General features: G+C 36.0%; 1 protein-coding gene across 1 annotated transcript in view; it reads right to left on the minus strand.

Moving 5' to 3' along the window:
* Positions 1-210: 210 nt before the first annotated feature.
* KIF5B (kinesin family member 5B) overlaps positions 211-18,780 on the minus strand; it is a 26,560-nt gene continuing 7,990 nt past the window's right edge. The window contains exons 9-26 of the mRNA XM_010007038.1: positions 18,522-18,626; positions 17,952-18,097; positions 16,022-16,170; positions 14,509-14,702; positions 13,742-13,810; positions 12,489-12,695; positions 11,239-11,382; positions 10,423-10,611; positions 9,464-9,581; positions 9,076-9,137; positions 8,874-8,983; positions 8,592-8,693; positions 5,872-5,932; positions 5,697-5,768; positions 5,418-5,522; positions 4,743-4,959; positions 2,879-3,011; positions 211-569 (exon numbers count right to left, since the gene is read on the minus strand). Of these exons, the coding sequence (XP_010005340.1) occupies positions 563-569; positions 2,879-3,011; positions 4,743-4,959; positions 5,418-5,522; positions 5,697-5,768; positions 5,872-5,932; positions 8,592-8,693; positions 8,874-8,983; positions 9,076-9,137; positions 9,464-9,581; positions 10,423-10,611; positions 11,239-11,382; positions 12,489-12,695; positions 13,742-13,810; positions 14,509-14,702; positions 16,022-16,170; positions 17,952-18,097; positions 18,522-18,626 (2,190 nt within the window). The 3' untranslated portion in view covers positions 211-562. The remainder of the gene's footprint in view (positions 570-2,878; positions 3,012-4,742; positions 4,960-5,417; positions 5,523-5,696; positions 5,769-5,871; positions 5,933-8,591; positions 8,694-8,873; positions 8,984-9,075; positions 9,138-9,463; positions 9,582-10,422; positions 10,612-11,238; positions 11,383-12,488; positions 12,696-13,741; positions 13,811-14,508; positions 14,703-16,021; positions 16,171-17,951; positions 18,098-18,521; positions 18,627-18,780) is intronic.

Below are 18,780 nucleotides of genomic sequence, written 5' to 3' on the forward strand. Positions count from 1 at the left end.
GTGGTGTAGCAATCGCAGTGCCTTATGGCAGTTGTCGTAAGCACACTTCAGTATTCTTACCCTGTACAAATGAATTTAGTTCCAATGCTCCATGTAGCATTCCAAAAGAAAACTGTAATGCAGAGTGCCATTCTAATTCAATGGGACACGTAGTGTTATGTGAAGTGGTAAAAATGAAAGTATACTTAAACACTGTTGCACATCCCCTAAGACATTAAGATGTACACAAATTAAGCTAGAAAATTTGAACTAAGATTTTTCTCAACATACATTCAGCTTGGCACAGTGCAGACTAAATTTAAGACATGAAAGACAAACTGTGTAATGAGCAGAGCTACACTTTAACATATCATTTTTCAAGACGCCAAAATTGCACTCTAGGTTGTTGGGGCTTTTTTTTAAATCAGAGAGCAGAATTTGTAGAAGGGGGAAGAGCTGTACAGGCCAGGTATAATTTATACATTTTCAAAAAATAATCCTACAGTCCCCAAAGGGAGAGATTATTGTCATGGAATGACTCCCTCTACACGATATCCAAACCTTCTCACACTTCATTTACTTCTCAGCAACTGCAAATCAGAAAAAAATAACAGTTAACTGCTTGTACCTCATAAGACAAAAGAGCAAAGTTATTTACATTTTATGTAGACTGTAGTTATGATTTATGTAGTCCTTAAGAGCTCAATTATTAGACCACTCTGATAAGTGGTAGTAAAACATCTGCTTTAGAATAAAGAAATTAGGCAATGAAATTAAATTCCTAAATTCTTTTTTTTCTAAGAAATGCTGTCAGTTACAAGCACATTTACAGCATGATAAACTGACCATGTTATCCAGTCTTGGTTGCCGTGACAGATTAAACATTATAAACACAAGCCAATTATTATAACCTAGCTCCACTTCCATGACTGTTGCTACTTTTCCAGGCCAGTGAGAAGTGTCTGGATAAAACCTATAAGCTGCTGCAAATTTTGACTTTTCTATTTTGGGAAGAAGAAATGGGAATAAAGAGATCATTTGCCATTAATCATCCTAAAAAGGTTTGCATTTGTTAAATGGTGGTCTCCGAACGTAAACCAGTACATCACGTTGCTACTGTACAAAAGAGTTTTTCTCTAACCAGAGGTTCAGATGGTTATTATCTGTATTAATCCTCAAAAGAAGTGTAACAGACATTACTACAGAGAAAAATTGTACATACTGGCTACCTGAATATTCACAAGCTCAGAACAAATTTATATTAAGTAGTAAAATAAAGTTCAAAAAATTTTTTTCCTTTACTTGCATAAGGAACAGATTCTTCAAAAAATAACACAGGCAAGTTGGAATAAATGACAACAACTCTTCTGCCTTTAAGTGCTAAACTCTGCTTGGTTCTACAGCAATAGGCAACATGTTGACATTAGAAAAATTATATGAAAGCTTTACAACTGCTTAAGCCATTCTTCAAGCATACTACATGGGAGCTTTCTGTTACCAAGGTGTTCTAACCAACACTTAGCAATTTTCTACTCCTTCATTATTTATCGATGCTTAGTCCAAAAGTCCAAGTGCTAAGTCTCCTATCTAAATTCCTCAGTGAAAGCTTCTCCAAAGCAAGATGCAAGTTCAAAGTTTGGTTATTTATTGCTGATTACATCAACTATAATAAGTATTCTTAAAGTGTAAGACTAAATAGGTTCTCTTCAAATAGAATTCTAGGCAACATCTGAGAACGTGCAAACTCAGGCTAAAGTAGGCATCTCAAATAAATTGGGTCAGTCATACCTTAAAATGTCTCTACATTGGATGGCTGAGCTAGATTGCTTTTGTAGTCAAAGGAGCTATCTGGAAATTAATTTTACCATATCAACATGACCAAGAAACCATGAATTGCCAGCTCTCTTAGTCATCCAAGGTAAACACTGCTCGAGGTTAAAGTACAGATGACTTCAATGTCTTACGTACTAAGAGAGACTACTGATCAGAACCAGGTACTCTTAAGTACTCAGCCTGATTTTCACTAAAATTGAAAGAAAGCTTTGAAAAGTCAGTCAGCTAAGAGAAAGAAACAAATACAAACAAGATAAACTGCTCTGGAGCCCTTCAGAAGGGAAGCACCCAGGATACAAGGCCATGGAATCATTTTAGGAGTATTTTCAAACTGAAGAGGCAGATAACCTTAACTAAGGGAATGCCCAGAAGACATTTGTACAGGCACTAAAAAGTTAAGATGACAAAGAACGCAGCAAAGCATTACTACTGTTCTGTGAGCAACTTAAGCATATTAAGTACCAGATTGCATGTAATTACTTAGGAGATCAGAGACATTTTCAGACAAGTGCACATATTAATTTCACTTACTTTAACTGTATTCTAGCTAGGCTAATAATTTTAACAGATTAAGACATTACTTTTCCTGTTAAATACTTCTAAATTACTGACAAATGAAGCAGTGTGCAAATGTAGAAAGAACAGCAAATAAACAACACAAAAGGATAGGCTCATTTTTTTACATCATTGCTGAATGCTTTTTGGAGAAAACCATTTTTTGTAAGATATGAGCAAGCCAAAATAATTTAAACCATTCACTCCTTTCCCAAACAGCAGCTTTTGGCTGTGTCTGGTAACTAGCACCAATTGACTGTTTTCACATTTTGTTCTACTCCAGTAGAACAACCCCAGAACTACCTTTTTACACCACCACCAGTTCTGTAACAAAAGCAGTGGCCCCGTTAGTCAAGGGTACGTGTTTATTGTTCCTCTAACTATAATATTCTGGAAAAAAAGAAGTTAATCTGAGTATTTGAGTGATTTTATGCCACAGAAAGCACTGTAATAAAACTAATATGAAGTGTTTTAATCATGCATTTTAAAAAATCCCACAAGACAAACTTACACTTTGTCTTGCCGTCCACCACCTCCACGCAGTGCAACTGGCTGGCTGTTTTGAGTGAATGCACCTCCACCACGAATTGCACTTGGATGAGTTGGAGAAGCTGCTGGATGCTGGCCAGGACGGATAGGCTTAGCTACAGGAAAAGAAAAATTACTTACAAATACATATATATCACAATTTTACCTTTATTTAAATTTACTAATACTTTAATTTACAGTATCCCAAATGTAACAATCAAAATTGAATGCACTTTGAATAAAAAAACAAGTTTAGGAAAAGGTATTCTGCAAACCTAACAGATTAGTGTCAACTATAATAAAACACTGAAAAGTAGACAAAGTTTTGCTTTTATTTTCCCTATTAGAATTAAAGGTAGCAAAGCTTTTGATAACTATTATCTTCACAAGTATTATCTGCCCCACCTAATGTATTTCCCTGTGACAGTAAATAGTTGCTGGCAACAAGAACTCAAATAAGACATAAGGATTATGTTCCTGTAAGAAATCACTACCCTGCTCTATCTGCCACATCTACTTGATTGATACTGCACAGATACTCTGCTTTGCAAGTGGTTCTGGGTACTGATTAATCCACAGATAACATTGTTTCATGAACTTATTACCTAATTCAAAACCAGTAGTTTGACAGGTAATTCACAAGCTCAATACAGTTTGGTAAACAAACTATATTTGCAATCAGTTTTTCACTAGCTCTTAACAGGACACACATTAACAGTATGCCTTTAAAGTTCTGTAATACTACACAGAAACAGTTAAACTTTCAGCAGGTAAGTGTGGATATAAAGTATCTACAGGTAGCAACTGCACCAGAGGAACACATCTCAATTTTTGCCTGACAGGAAGCTGATCTTCAGTAAGACATGACTAGTTCATCTAGACATTTATGTACAAGAGGCTTTATACCTGTGGTAAGTTCACTAGGATAATTCTGTTTGTCTTTCTCTCAAGTGATCTCCAAGACAGAGACAGGAAAGATCCTGTTTTCCAGCTGGCAATTGAGGTGACCAAGAATTTTAATTTTTTATGCTATAGCTCCTTGCAGACCTCCAGAATATGAGCAAAGTACAACTGCAATGCTCATTTCAGTTGCATTAGCATTTAAGAGAAGCACATTGATTACTCAAGTCCAGACATAGAACAACAGAAAGGCTGGACCACACTGTTACTTCTGCAACAATAATGCAATACACACAGCAAAGACCTCACACATCACACACCCTCAGCACTTGACACGACCAAGGGAACAGGAGCAACTTCCCACTACACAGTAAGAAGCACTACTGGCTATGACAGCTTCCTGTTTTTTCCATTCTCCTCTAGGGAGGGCTATGGAGTACTAGTTTGCAAACAACATAAAAGGTAATTAGGGATCTTAAGATGTTAATTGTGGGTTTCTGTCTGACTCTCTCCCCCACAATATCAAGAGACAGCAAGACAATTTTGTTAAGTTGATGGCTTAACCTCTCTGCCTGCTTTGGAATACCTATTTAGTCTTAGAAATGGGCATTATATTACAGACTTCAGACTCAGATTGAGTGCATTGTTTTGTTCTAGGAAGTGGAACACACATTCAGGCTAGAATTCTAGGCTGGTAAGCCTTTCCCAGCTTGTACAAAAACCCAGCTAACAGGAAAGAGACCTATTTAAAATAAATAAATAAACCAAACAACCATACACCACAGCCACACTTACAGTCTATTCACCAAAATATAATCCATGGTAGAAAATACACCATGTTCAACACATGCAGTTCCAACTCAGGTTGAAAGATGCACATACGCACAAAGATTAAAGAAAACAGGAAACAGATTAAGCTATTAGGGGGCAAGGAATGCTTTACTAACCAATTTGTGCAGAATGTCCTCTTCTGGCCATATTCTTGGATCTTACAGCTTCCTTTATACGATCTACTTCTTGCTGATACCGTTTGCGATCACGAGAAGCATTCTCTTTGGCTTCCTTCAGTGCAGACTCCAAAGCTTTAACTCTTTCAGCTGTAGCTCTAAGTCGCTTCTCCAGTTTAGGAAGTTCACAGCGAAGATCTGCATTATCACGTACCAGCTACAAAACAAGCAAAATTATTTTCTTGGTATCTCTCTTCACAGAGAACCAACCACACCCCCCCTGCCCCTCAACAGGCAAAACAGTAGGGTGACTGCATTATCTTTGCTCAAGCTTTCAGTAGATCTCATAGTTCATCAGTAAGACTGTAATTTGATTTATCAGTTACTGTGGAAGAACATGCTACCCAACACAGGCACTTGAAGTCTACAATCTTCTTCAGAGACAGGCAAGCATCCCCTAGACTGATACACTAACTCTCAACACTAATTGGGATCTTCTTCCATTATATACCCACATGCACTTAAAACAGCTATTAATTTATTTCACTGGGAAACTTCTGCCTATTGTATCGAGAGACACTCAAGATATAATTATAAAAGTTACTTTATGATCAATATGCATTCAGTCACTTCTATAATAATGCAACTTAAATAGTTTGTTAAGCCTCGTTGTACCTGCTTGTGAACCTTTGTAAGCTGTTCAAGATTATTCTCAAGGAAGGAAATCTTCTGCTTTTGTGCAGCACTGCCTCCTGTATCATCTGAGTCAATCTCAGCACTCTGCAGTAACAAAGACATGGGGAGGGAGAAAGGAGGCTAAGTACAACTATGAACTTGCGTATTAACATCAAACCAGAAAAATTATATCACAAAGATCAAATCCTAATTAAGTTCTAAACTAAAATTTATGTAGCATTCTCAGAAACACGGAGTTTCAGTACTGCACCATGTTACCTTTTTCACTCTAGTAGCCAGATCTTGCACAAAAAGCTTCCGAAGATTGTGAAGAGTCTGAAGTTCTTTTGCCTACAGTTAAGGACAAGAAATAAAATAATTCAAAAAATAACTCAGAAGGAAAGAAAAAAGCACATATTGACATTTGTTTTGGAATATATTCTGAATAACTTACCACAGTCTCTTCCAAACCTTTTAAATCTTGCCTCGCTTGCTCCCGTCTGTCCTGCATAACCCTAAAAGAGAGGAAACTGATCCTGAAACATCCAATATATTGTGCAATATAGTACAAATTAAAACTAAATTAAGGATGTAACCAACAGATGACCCCATCCTGAGAAATCTCTATGGAATGGGGTGGGAGTGGGGGAATTGCAAGAAAAAAAAGAGGAAAGTACTTTCAATACTGATGGAATACAAACAAGTACATAAATTGCGTGTATCTAGAACAGGTAAAGACAGAATCTCTGAGATAGGTTCAGGATGAATACTTGGGGAGATCTTATCCTACAAATGTTGTACAGCCTGACCAGATGAGATGCTAAATATCATGTAACAGACTAGAGATTTTTTCTTTGTTTTGTTCTACACTTCACCCCAGCACATTTGCCAATGCTAGCATCATAAACAACAATCTCAGTTTACAGGAACATAACTTAATGATTATGACTTTACAGAACCTCTGCATTCCTATTCAACATGAAAGCATTTACTGCACTGCTAATGTTCTCTCAGATTTATAAGGCAGTGCATTTACTAAAATGGCAGGATACAGGAAAGAAATGCGGGGTTTTCTTTTTATGACTCGAGGTAAGAACAGGAAGGTCAGGGACTGCATGGAAATTAAGTGTTCCTAATTAAGTAGCCAAAAAGCTTATTTTCCTCTTGAAATTTCTCCTCACGTGGCCAGTTGCACTGTTACTTCCAGCTAACTGGTTAAACATTTGAATAAAATATTCTAAAGAATATCTCAGCATCCTATCCATCTTCCAGATCTCACTGGAAAAGTAGTTCCAGGCATCTTATAAAACTCTTGAAGTAAAAAACAAAACAAAAAACACACCACAAAACACAATGTGAATTGTTTCTGGCCTATAATTTGCCACACACCTTTATGACATACAATGTAAAATAACTGGATTCAAAATGGCTGGGAGAGGACACAGAATACTAAATTAATTTTTAATGCTTCTTTGAAAGTTTTTTTAATAGAAATTTTCTAAAATAGCAAGTGCCTTTAAGGGATCAATGATATATATATAGTTGAGCCTGCAAACTGGCATATGCAGCAATCATGTGGTACAAAGACAACATTTTATAAGATAATCTAATGTAACTTTTGTAATCACATAAATAAGAGTAAGATGGATTAACAAAAAAAGAGTACTGTTAAAAGTTTTAGTCAGTTAAATCAACATTACAGTACATCACAGTAGAATAAAAAAATACTAACGCAAGCATTGCTTATTGGTTACCAGTACAGACCATTCAGGCCTCTCTATTTAAAAATTCTATGACAAAAACCTGAAAGCTACTGTGTTTTTAAAATACAGCCAAAAAGCATGGACTTCTGAAAAAGTTTTAAGTATAATGTATTTCTAACTTCTGTAAAGATAAATTCACATAGGCCAGAAAGGAATTGCTACTGACAATCTAGAAACAAACATTTACAGATTATGGTCAGATTTCTAGATGTTGAGAACTGCCTTTCAAGTCAGAACAGCTCAACCCTTGGATATTTAGATAGAAACAGAATTAAATTCTAATTACTGAATTAACTTTTTAGTCCCTAAATCACTAATACACTGTATTTACTCAATGAAGTATGCAGCTGAATAACCTCAAGAATATGCCAGTTATAGAACCACCTAACCAGTTTAGTTATATCAGCACAAAAAAAGAGTAAGGGAACACAATAACCAAAATAAGGGAACTGCCACAAGCTTCTTGCAGTTTTAAGGGCATGCAACACTTAACTGTAAATTGAGAAGCATATTAACAAAGAAAAATTTGTGGCATTCATATATTAAATAATTTACTTCCAATTTAAAGTATTAAGGCAGTAGAAAGGTTTTTTAAAAGTTAAGTTCATGAAGGCTCTGCAGCCTCTCTTTAATAGGCATATCGTACACTGAGAGTCACTTCATTGTATTAGGTCACTAGTTTCTAAAATGCAGTGTTCCCACTGACCTGGTTTGAGACAGGATGAAGCCAATTTTCTTTTTACTATTTTTTTTGACTCAAGTTAACTCTCTTAAGTAGCAAAGCAAGTTTTCCAGCCAGTGGACTGGTAACACTCAGTGTTTATAGATACTGCAGAGAAACCAAGGACACTTAGCTCTGCTTGTCGGATTTACTGCTTTGGACACTAAAGGAGCAGATCAGTCACATCTACAACCCTTCCATGGGGAAAAGCAGACTAAGACAGGCAGCAAAGTTGGTGAATCAAAGTATTCCACCCATGTATCTACTTTATTCTCGGTATAAATTCAGGGATCATGGAAGTCAACTCCCTTTTCCTTCTTTTCTGCTCATGGCTAGTGTCTGGGGAGGACTCTATCACCATTGATTTCTAGGCCCGTGTGTTTCTGACCCTTATAACTCTCCTCTCAGCCCGTCTCTGGGGCTTTTCAGAACTGCTCACAGATAAGGAGATGCATGTTGCACATTCCTGCACATATATGTATATATTTGTACATATTTTCTTTTATCATTAGTATTTAATTAAAGCTGTCTAGTTTAGTTTTCAAACCAGAAAGTCTCTCTCCTTTATTCCTCTCTCTCCCTCCCCTACCTAGATGGGAAGGGATCAAGAGCATTGTTGTAATTGCTTTAATTGCCAAACCTGAGGCAAACCTGTGACACTCAAATATTTTATGTACCACCATCACTTACGTAAGTTCATGCAGTTTTCTACTTTTCTCCTGATCAGTTGTTTTCAGCTTCTCATGCTCAACTCTAAGTCGTTCCTGTTCAAGCATCATCTTCTGGTTTTGGCTGAACACAAAAAGTAAATATTAGATCAACTGAACCTGTCAGACAGGTTAATAGCAATACAAGTTAGAAAGACACTGCTGGAGGAAATCCTGGCCACTTCCTTTCCACCATACTGTGCCTTTGTATTTACACAGTCCAGAGACACCTGGCACTAATAAATTAATAACAACAATTTCTTACTCTTGAAGTTCAGTGATAAGTTTCTCCTTTGCATCAACTTCATCTCTTAGGCTGCTGATTTGTTTCTGATGTGTCTCACGATGGCTCTGGATTTGCTGTTCCACAGCTTGCTATTAGAAGAAATGGTACATATTACATGCTTTAAGAAGCTGCCACACTTCCATTTGTTTGTTCAGTTTATAAATGATGAAATTTAACTTGCCTTTACTTCATTTGCAGTTTGAACCTTATTTAAGTGCTCTTTCTCCATCTCATGGACTTTTTCTAATAGGGAGAGAAGAGAAAAAACACTTCAGCCAGGTAACTAAGTGAGCACAAGAAAGAAAGAGTTAATTCCCCCTTTGCCAACACCTTAATATTTAAAGGAGTACCCTCCCATTGCAATGATCAATTATATCAGTAACATCTTTAAATTAATCTTATCCATAGCAGTTCTTTTAAACAGCAAACATTCTTCCCCATTAATACTGTATGTTCACTAGCAAAAAGCCTTTCTATAGCTCTGCCCTTCAAAGTAAACAGAACAACCTCCTATTTATCATTTTATACTCAAAATGGTGGTGGGTGGGCTATAGAGAGGCAATTCTTACCCTGTGCTCGAAGTTGAACTAATTCTTCACTAAGAGAATCCACAGACTCTTCCAGTTGCCTCTTCTTCTGTTCCACATTCTGAAGATACTCAGTCAATGACTTGATCTTGGCTTCATGCTTGTAGAATGGAAAGATTAATTTATTTTGCAACTAGGTATCACAGAATTACATCTGCATGAACAGTTTATACTTATTTTTAAACAAGTAACCTGATCCCAAAACAAAAATGGTGCCAACTCAACTCTAAGAAGAATACAACTACTCAAGTAAATTTGTATTATAGCCTGTAAGACAATGTCTTATTCTGGTTTGGAATGAAACCTATTTTTGTTGGGAAAAGAGATGCTTCAAACATTAAATATTATAAGCAGCAAGAGAGTCTTGCTATATATAGAAGACTGCACTGAAATATGGATCTCCGGATTTAAAAAAAAATAATTATCTGTACATAAAACAAAATACAGAAAAATTAAATTTTGTATGCAGATCACTACTTTGAGAAGTGTCAGAAATCACTTCACTAACCTTTTCTAACAATCACATTAAAATGACTTCCCTCACATTGAAAGTAAACTTCACTTGCTCTGCAAGCCTACTGTAGTTGTACTGAGCTCTTGCCACCTCTCCCACTTCCAGCTTGCTGAATTAGTAGGCAGAGTGCTCACTAGCCATTGCTTCAGTAAGACTTGTACATGTAAAGGATCTTGTGATGCAGAACAAGTGCTGCAAAAGCATTATAAGGCTACAGACATATTGTGGAAATTCTGACATCCTGTCACACAATTACTCAGAAGCAGCCAAACTGGGAGAGTATGAAGGATACATCTGAGACTTATGGCTCTTCAATTACAACATACTATGTTAGATATCAAAAAGAACTTGCAACTTTTTTCTTTTTCCCAGCAGGTTAATGAATTTGAAAGAACATTTAGGAAGTACACTGTAAAGAAAAACTTACCTGTGAGATACGGAGCTGGCAAGCAGCCAATTCCTTTTCATTTTCTTCCATTTTCTTATTGCTTTCTGCTTGTGTGCCTTCTAACTGTTTGCAACGTTTTACCATTGTTTTTACTTCTGATTTCATCTTACTAATGTATAGTCTTGCAACTGTGAATTCTTCATCTATCATGCCAGTTCCTTCAGGCTGCTGAAAAGTACAGAATGACATCTTTAGAAAGCTCAGGTAAAGCTTTAACAGAATTAAAGATTAGCTGAGGCAACTTAGTGTCCAGCAGAGATCCCCCACCTCGACTGATAATCCGAGCATTTAAACACCAAAATGTAACTTTATTTAAAAAAATGTTCTGATTTATTATGTAGAAATTTGCACAAAAGTAATAAGTCAGTTGAAGAGTTTACTGAAGATTTCTAATGCTGCTTACATTAGTTTCCTATACCGATCTTCTAGACTTATCTTTTATTTCAGCTCCTCATTCTATTTTTAATCTAAGTATCATCCTGATTGCCAGTCTAGATCAGCATTACATTTCCAAGATGATGCAGTTGATTATGACATTTTCATATAGAAGTTTAACAGCATGAGTCAAAACACTGCTTCAGAAAGGAAAATCACACCTGCTTTTCCATGTCTGTGCATAATCCAATTCTGTTTGGGACCTGATTAAATCACAGTAATGGATAAACTTACACCCAAACTATTAATATACATGAGGCTTCCGATGGTGGTTATTTTTACCATACTAAGAAAACTGACCCCACCTATCCACAATGCGTGTAATCCACAGCATTAAAAAGGGCACCGAATAATACTTACCTTGACATCATTATTTCCTACTGCAATTCCTATCTCTGCAAGATCTTTTAGTAAGGAGGCCATCATTTCTGTTGCTCGTTTCTTCTGATGGTTGGTCATTTCTTTAAGTTTCTGAAGCTCTGCATCTATACTGGCTAGAGTAACCTACAGGGAAAAGAAGTTACACTTTAATTAACAGAACACACTTGTTTTTAGAACTAGTTTCATACTGTTTACTTAAACACAGCAACATGTGGTTGGCTACTGAAATATCTCATTTTCATGTCTAAAACCAGACTGGTATTAACCTACATGCATATACCGTAAGTAAAAATTTAAAAGTCCTAGAGTGACAGTGAAATGTAAAGTACTGGGGACAGAGGCTTCAGCTCACAACTGTAATCTTACAACTCTGCAAGAGAATTCATGTCAACATCATTAAACAGCATTCAGTGTTCTATCTAGTCAAATCTTGCCCACTGACATCGAAAGCTGCATTCACTAGAAGATTCAGACCCACTCAATTTTCACCTTCAAAAATGGAGAACAAGTCTTGTACCACTGCACACTCTGTCTGCAATGCCAGCAAACATGCTGATCCTTTCCAGTACTAAGAATTTTAGGATAGCGGGTGGAGTATGAACTGTTTGAAACTGACTGAATCTGCCAAGTAATTGGCTACTAGAACTGTCAGTCAATTCAGGAACTACGTAGGTATGTGAGAAGGTGTATGGTATTCATCCTGCTGCTTCTGTACATTCATCAGGGTGATCTTTTGGAATATGTCCTCAATGTTCAGGACTACTCCTTCCAGAAGTTAAAAAGTTACATTTTATGTGCCATAAATACTGCATGCAAATAAACATTCCTTTCCAGAAAAGCTGCAGCATGCTCACTGCAGTTTCAAGATTGGAAGGGGCAGACTGTTGTTTTTTTTAAGTGAAGATTACCCCAACTGCACCAGAAAGACAAATAAACTGAGTCAGATCACCAGTATGTAATGAAAGTGTTAACTTCTGACATGCAGGATTTTTCTAAATACTCCTCTGGTAGTAAAATGTCATAGGTACAAAGAAGACAAGAGCTATCAAGGTCAATATTCACTGCATATTTTTCTGAGTTTACTGGTTTTAGAAAATCATCCTTTGCTAGAACTAAAGAAGTTTTAGACTTAAGCTCCCATTTTCCCTTGTGAAAATCCTTTAAATTATTTCAAGCAAGAAATACAGGTAAGGCAAGAAGAGTTACAATTTCTTATCCTGATTTCGTACCGATTTTTGATTGAGCTCATCACTAAGCAGTTCATACTCCTTTGCCTTATCTTCTACTTCCTGAGACTTCTGATCATAATTGACAGCTAACTCTTCAAGGGCTTGTAGCACCTCTTTCACTTCCTCTTTAGAGGCATCATTTTCAGCCTGAAGGCGATTCAGCTCTGCTTGCAGGTTATCCTGGTCCCTTCTGGTCGATGCCAGAAGCTGCAACATTGAGAGAGATTTATTTAAAATTACAACAAATAATAAAGAAAATTCCACTTATAAAGTTGAATCTTATTCATGCTTTTAGCTACTTGTACCTACATTTAGTGTCTAACATCATGCAATAAGGATGCCAAGGACAGGTACAGTGAGAGTACAATGAACAATTACATTTGTTATCTATACCCATAGCTCTTTAGCTTTTAAAGCATTGTCAAAATGCAAATGATTACAAAACAGGACACATAAAGGACAACTGGAAACACATGAAATATTGCAAGGTCTCAAAAAAGCCACTGAACACTATTCAAGTGTCTGAAACTGTCAACAGGCTAAGGACCAAGCTTCCAGCATTTTAACACTGTTAGCTGCTGAAGAACAACTAGACAATGTGAACATTTGCTAAACAGGCAAGTTAATTAAGTTAAATAAGATTAAACAGTAGCTCCAACTTCCCAAACCCTTGATCCATTTTCTTCTTGCCATATACACAAAGATTAGTATTTTTTAAATCTTTGTGCTATACAGAATTATTTTTTTCTAATAAAGTGGCTAAACAAAATTATCAATTTCATTACTAATAGGTATTTTCCCCATATAATTAATTGTATCACTGGCAACATATGCATAAAAATAATTTGAATATTCTAGAAAATATGGTCTGAAGTAACACACAGATACTCCCTTTTTCATTAAAACAGATATCTTACAGTAAATCAAAGTACCCTCGATTTTGAAAAAAGGCTAACTTTGTACAGGGAAAACAACTGCTGATGGTTTTGCATAAAATATTTAAATTCCTTTCATCTTCAGAGATACTTAAGGCTCAAATAAACTGGTTTAATTTTAGTCATTAGCACAAGGTAAGTGGGGGGAATGAACAGGCAGAGCATCTAAATAAGAAATAAATGCCCTACTGTACAAAAACCCTAAGTAAGCCCTTTCTCTACTTCCTGCTCATAAACTGTCACCTATTCAGAACATCTCAAATTTCTTTAAAGGAAAGACAAATAAAAACAGAATGAAGATGCAAGAATGAAACTTACCTCTTCCTGATCCAACATTTGTGTTTTCAGTTTTTCTACCAGTTGGCTCTGCTGATTAATTTCTTCATCCTGCAGTTGAAGTAAGACTGTTCAGTACACTGATAAATACCACTCAAGAAAAATAATCTCAGAGACAGTAGATGTTAGGCATCTAACTTTTTCTATTCTAAGATAACTACACAACTGAAAGCAACAAAAATTGAAAAATAGTAATTTTTATTTTACTGGTTAATCCATTAGGTTCTTGTCTTCTCTAGGTTCTAACTTCCAAGAAACAACATTTCATTAAAGGATTTTTCCCCCTCTTAAAATTTAGTACTATTGCTTCAATTGGAAATTATAATAAAATATGCATAAAATGGAAGGAAAAAAACCCTGCCATCTTCAAATTACTCTTTTTTCTGCTTTCTCATTGTTTTCCTTTTTCTGGTACAGCACTATTTCAAACAATCACCTAGGAAAAGTAGAAATACCATTCAAGATTCTCATGGACTTCTCCTTCCTAACTTTCATTTTTATCTTATTTTCTATATACTGATACTTCACTATTCAGGACATTTTTTAGTATTTTCAGCAAAGGAGGGAGAGCAACTAGGAAAGGGCACTCACTTTTAACTAGATAAGGCAATTTTATTTTCCCATAATCAAAGCTTCAGAAATAGAGCAGGCACTTCCAGTGAATACTTAAGCAAGCTGTACTAACAAATGAAGACTGGTAGTTCACGATATATTTGCAAGAGGTCTTACGTTAAATTAAAACGGCATACCTTGTCATCCAGTTGTTTGTACAGCTTGGCAATTTCTTCCTCGCATTTTCTTCTCTCCGCATCAGTGAAATTGCCAGTTACTCCAATTGTGGTGGCTGGTTTATCATTAATAACAGTAATATCCTTGTCCACTGCAAAAGCTTCTAAGTTGGCCTTCTCCTTGTCAAACTGTTCATCAACTGGCACAGTCTCCCCTTAAAGAAAAGAACACAGTTTTAGCACAGTCAGTCACAAAGTATTTCCCACAGTTAGCCTTGAGAAGTATTACTCACTCCCTACCAAGAGTACTGATCCACAGTTAATAAGCAATCAAGCTCACATGACTGAAATGTAAAAATGTAAAAAAATTATCAAAAAACATCCAAATTACCTCATGCTTTGCTATTTCACCCAGTTACTGCCAGCTCAAGTCTCACATCAAACCATATCTTCCTGAAAGGCACTTAACTTGTCCCGAAGACAAAAAAAATCCTCTCTTTTCCCCTTGGCAGTCTGTTTTGCTTGGTACCCATACTTACTTTAAATATTGCTTTGTTTTAATTTAAAATATTTTTTCAGTTACACTTCTATTCTTTTATCTTCATTAAGGCTTTTCTGATGAGAATACATTAATACTACATGCTAATCAAGGCACTTCTTTCAAACTAAACTAAATTCCTTAGCGTCTTACTACACAACATTTTATACAGTCTTTGGAAGGTATGGGTTCTTTCCAACACTCTGGCATCTTGCGTCAATATTTTGGAAGAACTATACTTAACATTCCAGGTGTGGCCTCATACAATCTCTATAGAAGATTTTTTAAAATAAAAAAAACATACTCTGCTAAATTTATTCAAGTAAGTCTATTTTTCTCAGCTTTACATCAGGATGTGGTGCAGTTGTCTACAAGACTGCAGGATCATCTTCTACAGCTGCTGAATTGCAGAATACATCTCCAAGTATCACCTATGTTCCTCCCTTTCTGACTTTAAAGCTTCATATATAACTTGTGTTTTGCTAGGCCCTTTAATCAATAAGAAGTTAATTACGCAGTAAGAAAGAATGGGTACACATTCTGCACTGTCAGCAATTTTGTTTGGGGTGTGTCTTTTGCCTATTAACATATTTGAGTTTTAAACAAGGACAAGATCTTGTAATATGGAATGAGAACACCAACGCAGAGGAAATATTTTACTCAGTTTCTGCATTTACAACTAATAGAATTACTTCTCCCCCTAAATAAATTTTTTACAATGTACATAACTCTAGCTCTGCTAGGGAACCAAGTGCTGAAGCACCTCACACCAACATACTTTCAGACACTTTTGCCATTATGTGATTATTAGAAGTTGCTCCAGTTGCAATATAGTGAAAAATAGGAAGTTCCAATGTCAAATTAATATCCTAGCTTTAATAGTCTTATTTTTGTCTTCCATAGCACTCTTAATTATTTTGTATCCTGAAGACTTAGTCAGTGCCTGTTGTCTTGCCTAAAATTTGCAGAAAAAAAAAAAATCTAACTGCTTCTCACCGTTCCGCCATCTGTTGAGTTCATTTTCCAGCCACTGTATAGTGTTACGCAGAGTCTTGTTTTTCTCTTTTTCCTTCTCATACTTTTTCTTCCACTGTTCTGCAGTGAGCTCCACATTGACACAGACCGTGTTCTTAATGGTCTTTGCTCTACATAGAAAAAGCAAAAAGGTCTGAACTGTCATTTTAAAAGAAAGAAATTAAAGGCTATTAAAATTGCCACACATCACTAGTCAAAGTGTAAACATTCCCACCTCTTCCAAAAGCTTATTCCTACTCCCTCACAACTTGATATTCTTTCAGTTGGATTGATACTACTTGTTAATGGACAGAGCAGCATAATAAACTTTGGGAAGGCTGAAAAATCTCTAGCTGGTTAAGTTTGAAAAGTTCAGCTGCAAACTTTAATCTAAAAAAATTCAAGTCAAGACAGTAGTGCATAGCTTTGAACAAAGCGTAGCAATTCAACACACCTAGCAAACATTTCTCCAATGGAAATCATGATACTTTTACAGTGCAAACCATCTAGCTTATTTAAGAAAGCTCATTTCAACAACAACAAAAAAATCCAGTTACTAGATGTCCACTAACCACAAAGGTGTACAAGCTATAAAGGTCAGATGTGATGGTCTACATTCAGTCAAGCAAATCTCATGCAAATACATTAGCTCTGGAGACGGAACTACAGGCACTAATAATACAACTTCATGAATTTAACATATAGTTCTTACTTTACTTCCATACCTCACCTACCTCAGTAACTTTACTGTGTAGTGTCTACTACCACATACCCTCCCTCTTGGCCCAAGACCAAACCAGGAAAAAGCTTAACAGTAGTTAGAAATCCACCGCATTCCCCTACTATGACTCCTGAAGTATCTTTCTGCAAAGTCTCATTGGGACTGATTGCTACCAAAAGACACATGATTACCTACTAAGTTACATTATATTTATCTAGCCTTCAGTTACTACAGCTGAGGGTTTCAGTATGAATTCAGCATCCCTAGAAGGCTGAGTTAATATAAATCAGGACATCAAGAGCATGAGGCAGTCAGACTATAGAGCTACAGCTGGAACACATTTCCCAATAGCTCATTCAAGAACTAAGAGGAAAGGAAAAGACCTCCTAGGTACTGAAAGGAGACCAAATAACCTCCACTGTTACAGAATGCAGTCATTACTCCACACCCACTAAATACTCATATTCTGCCAGATTTTTCAGAAGTCATCTAGTCTACTTTCCATAATAAAAAACTTCTCTGAAAAGACCAGTAGAAAACCATCTTGTTGAACTAAAGTGGAAGAGGTACACTAACATAGAAGACCAGATGAACTGAAATGCTGACAGCTTTCATAATGTGCCACAGTACATGAAATGATTAAATCTAGTGGTCAGGAACTGGAGTATTATGTTGAAGCATTAATAACAGAGTGGCAAATAAAAGAGACCAAACAAAATACCAAATCTGAAACGGGTACTTAAAAATTCAATTACAAATGATACAAGAATTTAGAAGCATTAACTCAAATGTTACTGGAAAGTTAGATACAGGAAATAGACCAGATTATGTAATTCAGCATGCCGTCAAAAAAAAGGGTGGCAGGGGACAGTCTCTCCTGGCAAATAAAGTACTCAACTTAACAGGAAGAACTCCCTCCTCCCTCTACTTCAGGAGAAAAATGAAAACCGAGAGTATTAATTACCCTCCAAGACTATACATCACATTTTGAACCAAACTACATGCTGTCCTCCTGGAAAGAAAGAGTCTTCATGATCCTCCCAGTTTAAAGCCATGTGTGCACTGAAGAATTACAGAAAGCAAGCAAACATTAATTTGCTTCAGGCATCTTAACAGAGTAACTTACACATTTCTCATTGTGCATTTATTTCTGAGCATAGTAAAAGCAAAATATTCAAGTCCTTTACTCACCTTTGGCCAAACAGAAGAGTAGATTTAGTTTCTGATTCATTGTATGAAGATGGAGAACAGCAAATAACAATAGTGGTTCTGCAATTACCTCCTAGTGAATCTTGAAGGATTCTGGTCATTTTGCTATCACGATATGGAACATAAGTCTACCAAGAAAATGGTTAATTAAATTAGTCAGTTTTTCAGACACATTATTTAATTTGTTGAAATAAGAGCTGTGCTTTTCTTAGGTGTAACTTCATTTCAAAGACATTAAATTCTACTTTAATTCATAATTCGTTAAGACTGAACACATAGGGTGACAAAATTAAAATTCTATGTTTGGTAACTTCTAGAGCACAAGAAAACTTTCACTAGGATACTTAGGTGCCTCAATACTAAATGTAACTTTATCAGTGTCAACACCATACAAGAGTTATGGCAATTTCCAATGCATTGATGCAACTGCGTTGGTTTAAAAGACTCCATACCATACATATCAATGAGATTGGTACATTTTTTTGCATATCATGTTCAGAGATGCAAGCCTTTAATCTTAAAGTATACAAATATAAAAAAGAGAACACTTACACTGCTTTCAGCCAGAGCAGAGATGACATTTCCAAGAGCAGATAAAGACTTGTTGATGTTCTTAGCTTCATCCAGCACAGCACCTTCTGCTCCAGTTTTGCTAACCTACATAATATTTCAGTACATTATAAATGCATCTTCAAGAAACACCTTCCACATGTAAGACTTCAGTAATTTTTCTCCTTTTAAGTCAATCTTCCTGTCTTTATAAGCTATTCATAAACAAGTTGATTAGAATATGCAAACTCCTGTTCAGTCT

Source organism: Chaetura pelagica, unplaced genomic scaffold, assembly GCF_000747805.2.
Source record: "Chaetura pelagica isolate M959 unplaced genomic scaffold, ChaPel_1.0 scaffold17, whole genome shotgun sequence".
NCBI classification, from domain to species: domain Eukaryota; kingdom Metazoa; phylum Chordata; class Aves; order Apodiformes; family Apodidae; genus Chaetura; species Chaetura pelagica.